Source organism: Leucoraja erinacea, chromosome 39 (assembly GCF_028641065.1).
Source record: "Leucoraja erinacea ecotype New England chromosome 39, Leri_hhj_1, whole genome shotgun sequence".
NCBI classification, from domain to species: Eukaryota; Metazoa; Chordata; class Chondrichthyes; order Rajiformes; family Rajidae; genus Leucoraja; species Leucoraja erinaceus.
Window position 1 is genome coordinate 4,214,753 of NC_073415.1, and position 17,288 is coordinate 4,232,040.

The window sequence follows — 17,288 nt, forward strand, 5'->3', positions numbered from 1 at the left end:
GGTCTTTGGCCCAAACATTATGGAGGGGACTGTACACACTAGGGACAATTTACAATGTTAGCAAAGCCAATTAACCTCCAAACCTGTAGGTCTTTGGAATGTGGAGGAAACCGGAGCACAGGGAGAATGTACAAACTGTACAGACAGCACCTGTGGTCAGGATTGAACCCGGGTCTCTGGCGCTGTAAGGCAGCAACTCTACTGCTGAGCCACCCCTAAACGACTGGCAAATGCCTCCAACAAATGTCAACTGGCATTTAGCAGTAGTACATCTGGCTCACAGCTGTGCCTGCAGGAGAGCTGTGTTTAGAGAAATGCCCCATTTTGTTCACTCGTCAGCACAGGCATCACTTCCAGAGGACGTGACAATTGCCTGCTCGCCAATGCACGAATGGTGAATCCCAGACAGAAAACTCAACAGGGAGTTGTGACCTTGATTCAGGGCAGCGACCCCGGGCAGTTCTTCTCACCCACAAGGACCCCATCTCCCGTCCCCACCTCTATCCGAGGCAGCAACACCAGACTGGTACTTCACTGGCCCAGTAAGGAGATGCTGCGCTGTTGAAGGCCAGGGGTTCCAAACCCACGTTACCTGGAGGTGCAGAGCTCACATTGAGAAAGGGCAATCTCAGGTCCAGTATTTCACTGCAGTGGTGACTTGTTCCTGCATCAAACCCGACAGTAAAAAAATGTTCACACAACATGCTGGCACGGTGGCGCAACGGTAGAGTTGCTGCTTTACAGCGCCAGAGACCCGGGTTCGATCCCGACTACGGGAGCTATCGGTACGGAGTTAGTACCTTCTCCCTGTGACCTGTGTGGATTTTCTCCGGATGCACTCCAAAGATGTACAGGTTTGTAGGTTATTTGACTTGGTGTTAATGTAAAATTGTCCCTATTATGTGTCTTCTTCTTCTTCTTGCGTGCGGCGTGCACAGCCTAAAGTTGTGGGTCAACTTGCTCTATGTGATCTTGTTTGTGCACATCGGGATGATTGCATTAGTTGAAACAGGGTGGACCAAGTGAAGGTTGCAATCTCCCACCCCCTCGTGTGTGTAGGATAGTGTTAGTGTGCTGGGGATTACAGGTTGGTGTGAACTCGGTGGGCTGAAGGGCCTGTTCCTGCGCTGTATCTCTAAACTAAAACTAAACATCACGGCCTGATGTCTTAATTATAGAACTGTTTATTTTGAAACCATTTATAGCAGTGCCAAGTTTAATCAACCAAGAATGGGTGGAGAGGAAATGGGCATCAACATTTCGACAGACACATGCACAGGCTGGGAATAGAGAGACACACTCCACATGCAGGAACCTGGGATTAATTAGAGTGGCATCATGGTTGGCACGGACTCAGTGGGCCGAAGGTCCTGATCCTGCATTGTCCTGGTCTATATTAGAGGTGTTGAGTTGTATTCTTCATGGCGTGGCATGGCAGTGAGCAGTGCCCGTCAGCTTCCTTCACCCTCCTGCATGTCCTCCTCTCGGAGAATGATAGGCTTGAACTTTAATTCAAACAGTCTCTCGTTCTCAGCCGAGTGGAGGTCCTGTGGTGTGACGGTCCGCAGCTCAGCGGGGAGGTGGGCAAACTCGTCGTCATTGATGTCCCAGTCCTTTCATCTTGGAGACGAGCACCCACCATTTGCCCAGGAAGCCCAGGTCTAAAACCCGGTCTGGAAAGTCCGACCATCTTGGCCTCAGGTACTCGCAATGCGCGCCGTAGATGCTGGTGTCCGGGTCGTAGGGGGCCGTGTACACCAGGGAGAAGACGCCCAAACTCACGTGCCGGAGACGACCCTGGGTTTTAATTGTTACCAGCTTCTGGATGTGCCGGTCTGCGTGGCAACTACGGACCAAGGGTGACAGCACCAGAAGCTGGTTGGAGGACTCCAACAGAGACTCCTGGAAGGATTTTTCGGAGGGGTTGTAGTAGGCGCAGGTGGCAGCCCCCCCCAGCAGGAGGCAGTAAAGGGATGCCTTCCACGGATTATCCCTTGCCCCCACGACAATCTCTTTACACGCCTCTCGATAATCAGCAACTAGACTCCACATCCACACACCTGCAGGAGCATGAAATAATGTATGAAAACCACACTTTGTCCCAATGATTCAGAGTCAATATGCACAGGAGGCGGACATTCAGCCCATCGAGAATGTCCTACTGCTAGCACAGCAATCCACTCCACCCACACAGCCTGACCTCCCAATTATATTCCCATCCAGGCACAAGGAACTGCAGGTGCTGGAATCTTGAGCTAAAGACAAAGTGCTGGGGGAACTCAGCAGGTCAGACAGCATGTTAAAGAGGAACTGCAGATGCTGGAGAATCGAAGGTTACACAGAAAAGCTGGAGAAACTCAGCGGGTGAGCAGCATCTATGGAGCGAAGGAAATAGGCAACGTTTCGGGCCGAAACCCTTCTTCAGACTGATCGGGGGTGGGGGTAGGTGGGGACAAGAAAGGGAAAAGGAGGAGTAGCCGGAAGGCTGGAGGGTGGGAGGAGACAGCAGGGGAGCTGAGGAAGGGGAGGAGACAGCAAGGACTAACAGAATTGGGAGAAGTCGATGTTCATGCCCCCGGGGTGCAGACTCCCCAAACGGAATATGAGGTGCTGTACCTCCAATTTCCGGTGCTGCTCGCAGTGGCCATGGAGGAGACCCAGGACAGAGAGGTCGGAGACGGAGTGGGAGGGGGAGTTGAAGTGCTGAGCCACCGGGAGGTCAGCTAGGTTATTGCGGACCGAGCGGAGGTGTTCGGCGAAACGATCGCCCAACCTCCGCTTGGTCTCACCGATATAGATCTGCTGACATCTAGAGCAGCGGACGCAATAGATGAGGTTGGAAGAGATGCAGGTAAACCTCTGTCGCACCTGGAACGATTGCTTGGGTCCCTGAAAGGAGTTGAGGGGGGAGGTAAAGGGACAAGTGTTGCATCTGCTGCGGCCGCAAGGGAAAGTGCCCGGGGAGGGGGTGGACCGAGAGGGAAGGGAAGAATTGACAAGGGAGTTATGGAGGGAGCGGTCTTTGCGGAAGGCAGATATGGGGGGAGATGGGAAGATGTGGCCAGTAGTGGGGTCACGTTGGAGGTGGCGAAACTGACGGAGGATTATTTTTTGTATGGGATGGCTGGTGGGGTGAAAGGTGAGGACTAGGGGGACTCGGCCCTTGTTGCGAGTGCGGGGATGGGGAGAGAGAGCAGTGTTGCGGGGTATGGAAGAGACCCTGGTGCGAGCCTCATTTATGGTGGAGGAGGGGAACCCCCGTTCCCTGAATAGTGAGGACATTTCAGATGTCCTGGTGTGGAACGCCTCATCCGTCAGACAGCATTGTATGGAAGGAATAGGCAGACAATGTTTTGGGTTGGGACCCAACTTCCAGTCTGTCTATTCCCTCCAGATGCTGCCTGACCCCCTGAGTTCCGAAAGCACCTTGCGTTTCGCTAATTTCTCATCAAATTCCTTTTCAAAATTTAGGGGGATGAAGGGTGATCTTAGAGGTGTACAAAATCATGAGAGGAATAGATCTTTTGTCCAGAGTAGAGGAACTGAGAAACGGAGAACATGGGTTTAAGGTGAGGGGGTAAAGATTTAATGGGAACTTGAGGAGTAAAACCCTGTTGCACAAAGGCTGGTGGGTGTATGAAATGAGCTGCTGGAAGAGGTAGTTGAGGCAGGTACTATCGCAATGTTCAAGAAACATTTGGAAAGATACATGGAAAGGATAGGTATAGAGGGATATGAGCAAGACAGGCAGGTGTGACTAGTTTACATGAGGCATGTTTGTCGTTGTGGGTAAGTTGGGCCAAAGGGCCTGTTTCCACGCTGTATGTATCTATGAAAATCCCTGATGGATTCTGTTCCCACCATCCGCACGGGCAGTTTGATTTGCATCCTAAACACAGTCTGTCTGCAACTACACCAAATTTTATATCTTACTAACAACCCATCTACATTATTGTCCAAAGGTAGACACAAGATGTTGGAGTAACTCAGCGGGTCAGGCAGCATCTCTGGAGAAAAGGAATAGGTGACATTTTGGGTCAAGACCTAACTTCCCCGTTACCTATTTCTTCCACCCAGAGATGCTGCCTCTCCCGCCGAGTTACACCAGCATTTTGTGTCTTTCTTCGGTGTAAACCAGCATCTGCAGTTCCTTCCTACACATTTTTCATCCAGATCATTAGTTCATTTCACAAACAGCTCTACAGGTGGCACGGTGGCACAGTGGTAGACTTGCTGCCACACAGACCCGGGTTCAATCCTGACTGGGTGCTGTCTGTACGGAGTTTGCATGTTCTCCCTGGGACCGCGTGGGTTTTCTCCGGGTGCTCCGGTTTCCTCCCACACTCCAAAGACGTGCAGGTTTGTAGGTTAATTGGCTTCGGTATAATTGCAAATTGTCCCCAGTGTGTGCAGGGAGTGGATGGACGGGAACATGGGAACAATGCAGTGGAGTGAGAGCAGGGGCTGGATGGGCCGAAGCGCCGCCCGCCCGCCACGTGACGGGGGAGGGGTGGTCAGCGGGGGAGGGGGCGTGGCCACGTGAGGGGGGGGGGGGGCAGGGGCGTACGTGGTCACGTGAGGGGGGGGTCAGCGCCGGGCGTGGCCACATGAGGGGGGGTCAGGGGCGGGCGTGGTCACGTGAGGGGGGGGTCAGGGGCGGGCGTGGTCACGTGAGGGGGGGGGGGGTCAGGGGCGGGCGTGGTCACGTGAGGGGGGGTCAGGGGCGGGCGTGGTCACGTGAGGGGGGTCAGGGGCGCGGCGTGGTCACGTGAGGGGGGTCAGGGGCAGGCGGGGGGGTCACGTGGGGGGGGGGGTCACAGGGGGGGGGCAGGGGCGGGCGTAGTCACGTGTGGGGGGGGGGGCGGGGGGGAGGGGGGTCAGGGGGCGGGCGTGGTCACGTGAGGGGGTCAGGGCGGGCGTGGTCACGTGAGGGGGGGGTCAGGAGCAGGCGTGGTCACGTGAGGGGGGGAGGGTCAGGGCCGGGCGTGGTCACGTGAGGGGGGGGGGTCACGTGAGGGGGGCGGGCGTGGTCACGTGATGAGGGGGGGGATCCCGGGACACACTGACCCCCCCGGCCGCGGCCTCTCACCAACTCTGCTGTCGCGGAGCCGCGCCCGGAGCTCGGGTCGAGCCGCCGCCGCCGTTGCCGTCGCCGTCGCCGTGAACCGCGCCCAGAGTCCGGGCCGGCCCGGTACCGCCGCCGCTTCCGCCAGCCGCCTCCACACGGCCGCCATCTTGGAGCCGGGAGCTTCCGCCGCTTCTTGGCGGTCCGGGCGGAACCCGCGGCTCGGAGAAACGTTCCGCCCGGGTGGGGACCACGAGTCGGTCGCTCCCTCCCCGCCCGCAGCGTCAGGTGTCCGACCTCGTCACTGGGTCTTTAATGTCGGCGGACAGTAATTACTTCTCGTGTAGGATAAGGATGGAGCAAAGATCCTATAATCTTCACCCTGCCATAGTTACACAACCACATGCAACTAAATGTAAAGTAGCTCTTTCTTCCCCAAAACCCTTTCTGACTTCAGTCCTCCCTCCACCACCTCCAGTTTAAATTCAATTTGGAATATTTTGGACCAAGAACCATTGAATCTGCAGATGTTGCCTGAGCCGCTGTTACTCCAGTGATGGCTTCTCATTAATCCAGGTGTCGGGGGTTATGGGGAGAAGGGAGATAGATCAACCATGAATGGAGGGGTAGACTTGATGGGCCGAATGGCCTAATTCTGCTGCTAGGATCCCGGGCACTCTTTAAATGAGGATCAGGCCCTTCGGCCCACAATGCCCATGCTGAACATGACGCCAAGTTAACCTAATCTCTGCTTGCATGTGATCCATATCCTCGTGGCTATGTATAAGCCTTTTAAACACCAATATCATATCTGCCTCCACCATGATCCCTGGCAGCCCAATGGGTGTCAAGGGTTATGGGGAGAAAGCAGGAAAATGGGATTCGGAGATCAGCCATTATTTAATAGCAGAGTAGACTTGAGGAGTCGAATGACCTAATTCTACTCCTAAGGCTATAATTTATGAACTCCTCCCCATTGGATTGCAACCTTGTTGTGGTCGGGGAGCTTGTGTATCTCAGTGACCCCTAGAGCTATGCCAGCGGGAGATTCGTCTCCTGTTAGGGTCTCCCATGCTGGACAGGTCGAAGGGTAGAGGCGAGACAAAGAGCTGGTCCTCCAGGTTGGAGGTTGAGTACAGGACCAACAACCCTGTCTCGTAAAACAAATGTTACAGAAACAGCAAAGATGCCCTACATGCCAAGAGGCATAGTAGGCAGTAAGTGATTTATGAACTCACCTTGAAGCTATGGCCTCTGATCTCTTCCACTTCCATTCTCAGAGAAAGGCTCTTATTGTCTACCCTATTCATTCGTCTCACAATTTTATGAACTTCCATCAGTTCTCTCCTCAATTTCCAACTAGGATGTCACAATGAGAGGCTATTAGCTATAAGGGGAGGTTGAACCAATTCACTGGAGCATCATAGGATGCGATCTGACAAGTTTCACTCTTCCAGGGGTGGTGGTGGAGGTAGATATGAAGGTGTTTAAGAGGCATTTAGAGCCTGGGTATGCAGTAAAATGGATTATGTGCAGATATTAATTTGGTATCATGTTCAACAGAGACATTGTGGACCAAACATCCGTTCTCTGCCCTGTACTATTCTATGTTTTATGACCAGTTTTATATTTTCCCATCACAATTAATAAATTATAGTCACTGGTGTCAAAATTCTTCCCCACCAACACGTCAGGCATCTGGCCTGTCTTATTTCCCCAAGAGGTAGAGATTTGCTCTTCACTAGTAGGACCACCTATATATTGAGAAAATATTCCTGTACACACATATTCCACCTTATTGTAGACTTCTGAAAAAGGGACCACATCGCCCCGATTCTGGCTTATCTCCACTGGCTCCCAGTGCGGTTCAGAATCAATTTCAAGCTCCACCTTTAGGTATACAAAGCCCTTAATGGGCTTGCCCCCACCTACATCAGAATTCTGCTAACAAACCATACTATCTCCAGGTCCCTCCAGGCATAAGCTCAGGGGCGACCACGCTTTTGCGGTTGCAGCACCTACTATGGAACAGCTCCCTCTTCCCATCAGGGTCCATCAACCTTTTAAGTCCTTAAGGCACTCAAGGCGTTTCAGGTCCTCTGAGGGACGCACGCTTTTGCTGTATGTTGCAGCACTAATGTAAAGCACTTTGGAACAAGAGTTGTTTTTAAATGTGCTATAGGACAGGACTGACAGCTCATGTTTCTGTAATAGCTATAATACCCCATCTACCTATCCAAAGCCAGAGTTCATCGACCTTGCCCGAGAGATCTCCTGCATCAAAATATATCTTTACTCAGAAGGGGCCCCCTTACGTTTCTTGTTCCTCCTGTCTTTGAGTATAGGAGCGCTGTATGTAGTTGTATTGTTAGATCTATGTACCTCTGTATGTAGAACGTTAGTACCTGCACTAATGTAAAGCACTTTGGTCAACAAGAGTTGTTTTTAAATGTGCTATAGGACAGGACTGACAGGCTCATGGTTCTGTAATAGCTATGTAGGATCTTGCCATAGAGGGAGTTACAGAGAAGGTTCATCAGACTGATTCCTGGGATGTACCTATATGAAGAAAAAGCCAAAGTTCATCTTATGGACCTTGCCCGAGAGATTGTTCTCCTAAGGGGAAAGTCTTTTAGGACTGAGATGAGAAAAACCTTTTTCACACAGTGGTGAATCTGTGGAACTCTCTGCCACAGAAGGTAGTCGAGGCCAGTTCATTGGCTATATTTAAGAGGGAGTTAGATGTGGCCCTTGTGGCAAAAGGGATCAGGGGGTATGGAGAGAAGGCAGGTACAGGATACTGAGTTGGATGATCAGCCATGATCATATTGAATGGCGGTGCAGGCTCGAAGGGCCGACTGGCCTACTCCTGCACCTAATTTCTATGTTTCACTGAACTGGCTCTTTAACTTCAGTATTGACCTCAACCATCGCATCTGCTTCAGTACTGCTTTGGATCCCACCCTGGCTTGAGGACTCCAACAGAGACTCCTGGAAGGATTTTTCGGAGGGGTTGTAGTAGGCCCCCCCCCCCCCCCCCCCCCCCACCACCCCAAGTAGTTTGAGCAGATCTTCCCACCAAGATATTCAGAAGTTCCAAAGAGCCATTCAACGTTTTAAATGTCACCTCTGCACGGCTCTTCCAATGCCACCAAGGTATTGTAAAGTAGAGGAAAAAGATCTTGGTTCAAAGCAGGGCATCAACAGCGGAAGATCCCACATCCAAGACCATTCTTCCAAACCGAGCCGGCAGCAGAGAGGCAAAGTCAAGTCACAAAGCATGTAATATTAGTGTTTTATTTGATAATTCATGGTATTACAGGATTATGATTTTCTAACAGTCTAACAATCTCATGTTGCTGTAATAAAATCTACACACAACACAGATGAACAAAGATCTACTCATTCTACAAACATTTCTAAATTGCACTAAAACACTGAACTACAATATGTTAAATCCTCTAGCAAGGGTTGTTGGATCAGGATAGCAGTAAATGGATTAACCAGAAGATAGTTCAGGGTCAACATCGACTCACATTTGTAAAGTAAGAGGTTTTAAGATCGAACAAAATGGACACTAATTCCACCCAATGCATTGTACCAATTGTGCAGGGGAAACTGTTAGAAGGTCTGTCTCACTTCAGCCTAGTTCACCAGGCGAGTGAAGACCCTCACAATATTTGTTCACACCTCATGTACCCGCAACCCTAGTACAAGGACTACTTTAAAAAAAAAAAAAAGGGCTACTAACACAAGAATAACTTTCAAATGGGATCCACATTCGCAACCCTGAACTGATCCATTCAGGTTTCACCAGATACACTGTGCTGCCTGCCCAGCTAATCATGGATCAATTCTCCTTGCTGTCAGCCACTGTGATAATTTATCACATTAAACCTTACCCATTCTATTATTTTTTTAAAATCCTTTTTACTGTAGAAATATTCTACAAAAGCTGCCTATTTGAGGAGGATGAGGCTAAAGTTGAAGTCATGCCTGCTCTAGAGCACTCAGTTACGGATCACACTGACAGAGGATTACCAGCACAAGTGTTTGTACCCCTGCGAGAGATGCCGGCTGCACCAACACTCGACAGATCTGTTTCTCCACTAAACTCAGCCACTTGCCACTTGTTCCCTTGGCTGTCCACAGTCAACAACTCACTCGTGCCACACATATCCCACCCATTTCCACAACAAGTGCTGAAGTATTTAACATTTATTGAGCAGATTATTGCGTGTCCTTGCAGATGTTAATATCCAGCTTGCAGATGTGTCCAAACAGAAACGCATTTTCTCCCTCCCCACCGACCTAAACTCGGAAAGCCAGACGATTCACAGTCGGCCATCTCAAGTAATTAAAAGAGAAAACATGGAAAGTTTGTAGCCCTTCAGTCTACCATCGATCACCCGTTCACACTACTATGTTATCCTACGTTCCCATCCGATCTCAGCACGCAAGGGGCAATTTACAGAGAACAATTAATTAACTGACAAACCGTGGGATGTGAATGCACCTGGAGGAAACCCACGCAGTCACAGGGAGATGGTGCAAACTCCACACAGAAGCACCTGAGCTCAGGATTGAACCCGGGTCTTTGGCACTGAGACAGCAGCCCTACCCGCTGCCCTAAATGCTGCCTGATGTTCAGGAAAATTGTCCCATTCCATGGCACGTCCCAAGGAACAATACTGGGTGAATCGCGATCTGTGGGTGTGGGGGGGGAAAATATTCAGCACGGAGTCGCCCCAAGCCTGTGCAGAACATAGTCTCAGCAACAAGGCCAAATGGGGGGGGGGGGGGGAGAGGGGGGGGGGGGAAGTAAAATCTCAGGATAATGCTGTAAATAATAGGGAAGTGAAGAGTAGTATAAAAAAACCACAGCCACAAAAACGTGAGCTAGTTCTTGCTCATCAGATCTGTAGGCATGTACTATGATTCGTGTCAAGACTCAGGAGATGCTGCCTGACCCGCTGAGCTACTCCAGCTTTTTGTGTACCCTTGTTTCTATTGTTAATTTTGACAAAGTGGTTGTAGAAACAAGGAACTACTTACCAAAAAAAATCATCTCACAGGCAGCATCTCTGGAGAACATGGAGATGTTTTGGGTCGGGACCTTTTGAACATCACCCATCTATGTTTTCCAGAAATGCTGTCTGACCCGCTGAGTTACTCAGGCATTGTGTCTCCTTTTATTTTCCTTCACAGTGGTTATTGTAGGATGCAGGGGACCCATAATTTGCAAGGACGGATGCACATTTAAAAAAAAAGTTTGTCTAACAAAAACCTGGGGCTCATTAGAGATCTGCGGACATCTACAGAGGTCAAGATACTTGTTGAACGTTAGTTAGTCTCAGTAATATCCTGGTGTACTTCCCCACATGACAAGCCACTGCATACAGGTAAATTCAACCACTCACCCCTGCTAGTAGTGTTCAACTGGATAGAATACAACTCGAATCTCTAAAGTTCTCTGGGAACTGCAGATACTCTTGGTTTGCCAATGCTTTATGCAAGACTCTGCTGCTGCCACACAAGTAAACTCACACTGCCATGTATTGGTGGAGGGCACTTGTTAATCAACTCGTCTATCAGATCCATACCAGGAAGGCAGGTGAAGGAGCACCTTCTAGTTAAATTCAATCCTTGCACTGAAGCGTCATGCAAAAGAGGCAACGTAAGATTTTATTGCAGAAGTTCAAGTTCCCTCTCGCACACACAAACACGCAGTCTCACACAACATCACTAAGCTGTAGCTGACCCCCTTCTTAACAACTCTATCCTGATCCTCAACATTTTAGGTCACGGTGTATCAAATAGAAAATCGGTGTGCAGAGAAACATTTTATCAGCTTGCGCAGGGAAATCAGGGCTGTTTACCCTCCGTCCCTGGCACTGCAATGGCCGTGCTGCTGATTTAGTTTGCATACGGCAAAAGCATTAAAGACAACATGAAAAATGAAGGCAGCCAAAGAACTTAGTCAGGGCACAAGATTTTGGAAAGGAAAGGAGCCAGGAGGCTTTGAATCCTTTCCTCAAAAAAAGTAAAATGCCTTGTATGACAAGACATCGAGAATTTATAGTCTGCAGAGATTAAATAAATTCTTCTATCGGAGATTGCTGCCAGCAATTATACAACTATTTCAATAGAAATATACAGACATTGCTGCAAGTTACAATCAGAAGATGCTGGAAAAACAGCCCCGTTTCCTCTCCATCTGATAGAAAAGCGGAGTTTCATTCCCGTCAATCTCGAGGTTTGGAAGTTAATCAGAGGCAAACGTGGAGGCAAGTAGAATGAATGAATCTGGAGTGTGGAGCACAAAATCCTGTACCCTAACTGTGGTGTCGCACTGCTGGAGATCACCTAGAACCCAATTCAGCAGCATCCCTTTAAAGGTACAAAGAAACAAATTCCAACATATATACCCACACAAGTTGCTGCCAAAGCAGCCAGACCCGTTTTTAAGTCATGTATGTATGGCACCAATAGCAATGGCACCAGAACAGTGCCCTCAACCTACCATTGCATGTAGTTTGAACCCAAGAACAAGATATCGGCAGACATGTAGCACTGAGAGGCGGAACTGTTGAAAACAGCCAGGCGAGGATTCAGCGCAGGAGCCTCGGTCATTCTTCAGTGTAAATGTCTGCATGCAAAGCGTTAAAGAACCACATTTGGGTTGGATTCAGCGATGAGGTGGCTTGCTCAAGGTCCGTCTCTGCAACGCCGAGCGCCAGATTCGCCCCTCCGCAGGTTATTTGCCGCACACTCCGGCCGGCCGGCCTTTACGTTGCTGAGCTTTGAGGTGATCCTGCAAAAACTGTCAAAACGAAGAAACAGGGCAGGCAGACAAAGAGGCAAACCAGGCAGGTATAAAGGAACGGAGAATTCAACACCAAAAAATATATATAATCCAATTCCTCCTCTTTTACTATAGCCAACACCAAATCTGCAAAACTGTCTTTCACAAAACAAGCTTAAAGCTTCTCATCCATTACACGTTTCAAAGTCAGGGAAATATTTCCACCTGCCTGCTGGTGCTTAAACTTTTAAAACAACACACCAAATGCTTTAAATGAAACCATGTCCAAATATCAAATACATTTGATAGTCAGCCTGCTCATGCCCAAAGCCAATTTAGAATTTTAAAAATGCCAATTGAAATTGCGGAGTGATTTATTTGAGGTTAGCGTAATGGAGGGAGTGAGGGGAGGCGAGGTTGGGGCACACTGGAGAAGAAAAACCCTCCATAAACCACTAGCTCCATTACCCTGATAAATCTGTAGTGGAAGGTGCATTAACACTTATGGCAGGATTTCTAGAAGACAGACTAGCAAGGATATCTACTGACTACAAACCAATTGCAGGATCAGACAGCAATCATCGTTTCATCTCCCCCCCCCCCCTCCTTCTTGTTTATTTTAAGTATATAAAACTTTACAAGTCTGGTATCAAAGCATTATTGTATCTCCATGGTAAAAACCAAGAAAAAAAAAGACACCTTCCCTACCCACCCCTCACGCACACACCTACTTTCCCCATCTCGAGCTTAGCTAAATCCATGGGACGATGAATTTGGACAATTCATAGACTTTTATTTGGAGGGAACTGAATCTGGATTTGTTTTTTAATTCCTCTTGAAAGTATCAGTTCTAAAGGTCAGAGGTGGTGTTGTGAACTCTTAGCTGCCATAGTGCATTGTGTTGGTGCTTATGGACATCGGAGAGGCCATTGAGATGGCAGGGCCGCCCATGGTGAACTGATTGTTGATCGAATAGTGACTGCTGCTGGGAATAACTCCACCCGGTCCGCCGCTCGATGAGCCTAGGAAAACATAACAGAATAACAAACAACCTTAAACGCCAAGTCTTCCAGGTAAAAGAAAAGCATTTAAAATAATGGCAACTCATTTCATTCAAGTACATTCTTGCACCAGTTGACAATCCAGGTACCTAGCTGGTGTCTCAGTTGGGCTTCCCGATATCTAAGCTGGTGTCTGCAACTCTCCCTGTGGATGGGACAGGCGACCACCCCCCCCCACACTAAACAGACCATCCCACTTATATTGAAGGAATTAGCCGCAAAGACTGAGAATTCACGTCACACTGTGAAGAGACGGGATGAGGAAAGTGAAGGTATATATTCGCTACCCTATTCTCTGCAGTAACGAGACTTAATCCTGCCCATATTCGCTCATGTTCATTCAATATAAATTTGCTCCCATCCAGATGAAAGCAAGCACCCCTCATCAGCAAAACTAGATTGAAGAAAACCTGGGGGTGGGAGAAAAGGGGCACTTGAAGGGCAGTCTTTGGGCAAGGGTCAATTCCTCAGGCATTGGCTGACCTTCACTACTCTGCCTACAGGATAGTTCATCACAGGAAGGCTGGGCATCACTAGCACTGTTCTTTGTGACTCAACTTGTACACTTCACAGTTACAATGGCCATTTCTCCCCATACCCTCCGCACAGCCCACAGTAGTAGCCAAGCCTCCTTGCTTTTAAACAAAGCATGATCGAAATAAGCAAACTGCATGCAGTAAAAAAAAAAAACACTTTGAGCAGTTAGTTACAAGCAACGGTATGAAGTAGAGAGCTGTATCGAGGTTATCACTGGGCAATAAAAAGTCAGATGCACCCAATCAGACATTATGGGAATGTTCATTTAAGTTAATAAAAAGTTTAAACTTTGAATCGCTGAACAACTGTGTTGCTTTTGCTGAGGGCAAGCTCACTGTAACTTTGCTGCAGACTTTGGATGCTGGCTAGTCAAATAATGGATATTAGATACCAAAGCAGTACCCTGTGCAAAATGTACATAAGCCAAAGAAACAATGGAATCAGCCATAAGTGTCTATCTAAACTTTTAAGAAACAAAAAAAAAGTGATGTGCAAAGTTTTGTGTGGATGACCTCCCTGAATACACCTCACTATTTAGTTTAGCTGGAATATTAGTTCCTGCTGCATAGTGCTCCTCAAACAATTAAGGCAAGACGTGATGTCTCTGACCAAGCTGAGAGAACAATCCTCTTCCAATGGTGTTAAATTAAACTGTTCTAACCCCCTCTGTCCTCCAAAGCCAGTTTTGGGCCAAGGTTTGGCTTTCATGAAGAAGAAATCTTACAAGGGACCACAGAGCCAATTCAGTCACAAGCTGATCTAGCTGCACTTCCCTGTGAGAATCAGCAGAGCCTAAGCGGAGCCAGGAGAAACTCGACTCGTATGAATATTAAAAAAAAAAAAAAAAGTATGTTTCTCTCAACAGTATCACACAAAATTAAATCTCATCCCTATCCTGATGCTGGGGGATGCTGCTCCAGCTCTCAAGCACTGAGGTGATGAGGCTATTTTGCTGTTTTGTTTCAGCATCCACTTGCAGTGAACACACACAGTGATGTGTTTGTAATAAACTACCTTTAGCGGAGAGGTCGGGGCAGTGCTATTTCAGGACTTATAACCAGTGCAGTTTTTAAAAATGGTTTTAACATCACCTAGGTGGAGTGATTTGTGCATGGCCTGAAAGCAAGCCCTTGTGGAAATGTTAAGATCTGATTGCTGTGCCATACAATCACTCTGTTAGACCACTGGTAATTGTTCTTGGTGTATTTGGTGTGATTTTGGGATGGGAAGAGAAGGCTATGACTCATTCTTAACATCGAAGAGAGGGGGGGGGGGGGGGGGGGGGGGGGGGGGAATAGAAGGGAAGCAGAGAGCAGACAACTTCCAACACCAAATCTCATGGTGCTTGAAAGCTTGAAAATGGTCAGTCTTATGAGTTAATCCTAGTTGTGGACAAATGATGTGGGGCTGAGTTTAATAGATTCTCCTCATTCCTCACTTTGCCATTGAATGGCCCAGGTATTAATGAGAAGCAATGCTACACATTTAGTAAAAAATAAAAATAATAATAAAAATCCCCCACATTGAGATGATTTTTTAAAGCCAAAATCAAAGAATTGTCCATTAAAGACCCTAGTCATTTTGTTGTATGTAAAAGAATACCCATAATAGACTACTGTTTGGAGGATTACGAATTTTGGAGACACCCACCCCCTTTTGTTCGCTGTCGCTATGGGAAGCGTTTTTTTTGTTGTTTTATTTTTTAAATAGCAACACATGCACTCATCATGAGCTATGTGAAGACACAGGGCCTTTAATCAACACTTCATAGTTACCAGCATGCTATGAACCTTACTGACAGAAATCCAGCTCCAGGCACTTGTAGCAGCCTGCTGCCAATGGAATTCCTAAAACGATGAGCCATGTGGAGAACAAAACAATCCCATCAAAGTCATTAAACAGCCAGCCTTACAGCCAAGGTTCCAACAAGGTCACTTTGTCCTCTTTGGGGAATCCAATACTGGAGTCAAAGAATGAGGGAGAAAAGATGCAACTGTACAGACCATACAGGCACTTTGGCATTGGCATGCATTTTGTAAGCAAAAGTTCACCAGACCCATTAAATGGGAGGCAGTGAGCAGCCCATTATTGGAACAAAGTTTTAACCAATTTAAAAAGCTTAAAATACAAATTCTACACAAATGGGGATCCCCCCATGAGTATTGGAACCATAGCTGTATGCTGGAGAGCTGGTTTGCATGTAGAGATAAAGGAGAGGGTCGAGACACAAGGGGGGGGGAGAGAAGAACAGGACACGGAAAAGTGGAATGAGGGAAAGGGATGATGGGGAAGGAAGAGGAAAGATGGGGTGGAGAGGATCGAGGAGAGAGGCAAGATAGAGAGAAAGGATTGAGGGGGAGAAGATGCGAGAGGGAAAGGATTGAGGGAGAGAAGATGGGGAGAGGAAGGATTGGGGAAGGCGATGATAGGGAAAGTTGAGGAGGGGAAAGATTGGGGAGCGGGGAAATGAGGGAGAAAAGAATTGAGGGAGAGGAAAGATAGAGGAGAAAAAAGATTGGAGAAGGATTGAGGGGAGGGAGAGGATTGAGGGAGAGAGCAAGGAACTATAAAGAAAAAGAGGATAAATAAACAGACTAATTCAACTTGCACAGGGAGATCAACTCAAATTTCAGAGAGAAAGACAAAGTGCAAATGCTAAAATGACACCAGGGAACCATCAGCCCCAAAGATGAGCTGACTTCTACTCTGGTGTGAATAACGCCAGAGAGGACAACTCGCTTCATCCCCATTCAGTGGCTGATAGAACTTCAGTGAATTTGCAATACTTGCGGGTTATGATTAAATTAAACGGCAAAAGGTTACTGATCTGACAAAGTTCAACAGCAAAGGAATAACAAAGGCCATCATGCAATCAGAATAAATTCCCACGTTTCAATCAGCGTGACTGACCAAGACCTGGGAAACGTGGTCTGACTGGGTGGAGGAACATATGGGGCTCCAGCAAAATGGCAGTGTGTTGTGCTTCACTGGAGAGCTGCAGAGACGCGTAGACAGGCCTGGCTGCCAAGACAAGTTTCCGGAACAATCTACGTTGCGAGGCAGAAAGTAACAGCTTGACCGCAGCCTTGGTGGAGAAGGTCATGTCAACACAAACACTAGCCTGGAGTTCTCCCTCCCAAGCCGTGGACAGCTGCACAAAAGCATTTGTGACTGCAAGCATCAGATTTTAAATGATTAAATGGACGAACTATGGGAGGCCTTGCACCTCAATTTACAGCAATGGGATGGTGCGAATTGATAATTTTTCCTCAACTGTGTAGCAGGGAGTACACATGGACACCAAGCTTGAAGCTCACGGGCAGGAGGTTACAATCCAATCTGTGGCAGGTTGTACTGTGCCTTTAACCTTTTCACAACTGAAAGTTCAGTTCTTTCCCCGTACACAGAGGACGTTAGCAAGCAGACCAGCCAACACTTTATTGCATATCAGGCTCGTAGGTGCAGTCTGCCAATTCCAGAAGGAACTGGATTGGCTACAGGTTGCTATGGGTGCCTGGAGCCAAGCAGTTGCGTTTCCGTTGGCAAGTTTCATTCGACCGGTCAAGCCTCAGAGGGGTTCAGGGCCATGTCTTTACCCTGTATAAATCCTGTGCTCATAATGGATCCCAGTCTTGAGTGAGTGTGATTCACTATCCCAGTGTTGGCTGTGAAGAGAGGAGGAGAGAAACCTTCCAGTAAAATACGACAAAGGGAGGGAAAAGCACTCTATACAAAAGCAAAAAAACAAAAAAAGCTCATCCCTCAATAATGCATCACTAAAGTTCAATAATATTTGGTGCCATCCTTTGCACCAAGATGC

The 17,288-nt window shown here is 48.0% G+C and overlaps 2 protein-coding genes across 3 annotated transcripts in view; both read right to left on the minus strand.

The window, feature by feature from the left end:
• Window positions 1–1,166: 1,166 nt before the first annotated feature.
• On the minus strand, window positions 1,167–5,285 carry timm29 (translocase of inner mitochondrial membrane 29). The gene is given in 3 exon segments (XM_055663861.1): window positions 1,167–1,616; window positions 1,618–2,060; window positions 5,090–5,285. Coding segments are annotated over 3 exon segments (753 nt in total). The 5' UTR covers window positions 5,235–5,285; the 3' UTR covers window positions 1,167–1,451.
• A 4,582-nt stretch (window positions 5,286–9,867) lies between these two features.
• Window positions 9,868–17,288, minus strand: part of carm1 (coactivator-associated arginine methyltransferase 1) — a 46,974-nt gene continuing 39,553 nt past the window's right edge. The window contains exons 15-16 of one of the 2 annotated variants that reach the window (XM_055664064.1): window positions 17,065–17,133; window positions 9,868–12,892 (exon numbers count right to left, since the gene is read on the minus strand). In XM_055664064.1, the coding sequence (XP_055520039.1) occupies window positions 12,750–12,892; window positions 17,065–17,133 (212 nt within the window). In that variant the 3' untranslated portion in view covers window positions 9,868–12,749. The remainder of the gene's footprint in view (window positions 12,893–17,064; window positions 17,134–17,288) is intronic. The other variant, XM_055664065.1, reaches the window with a different exon arrangement.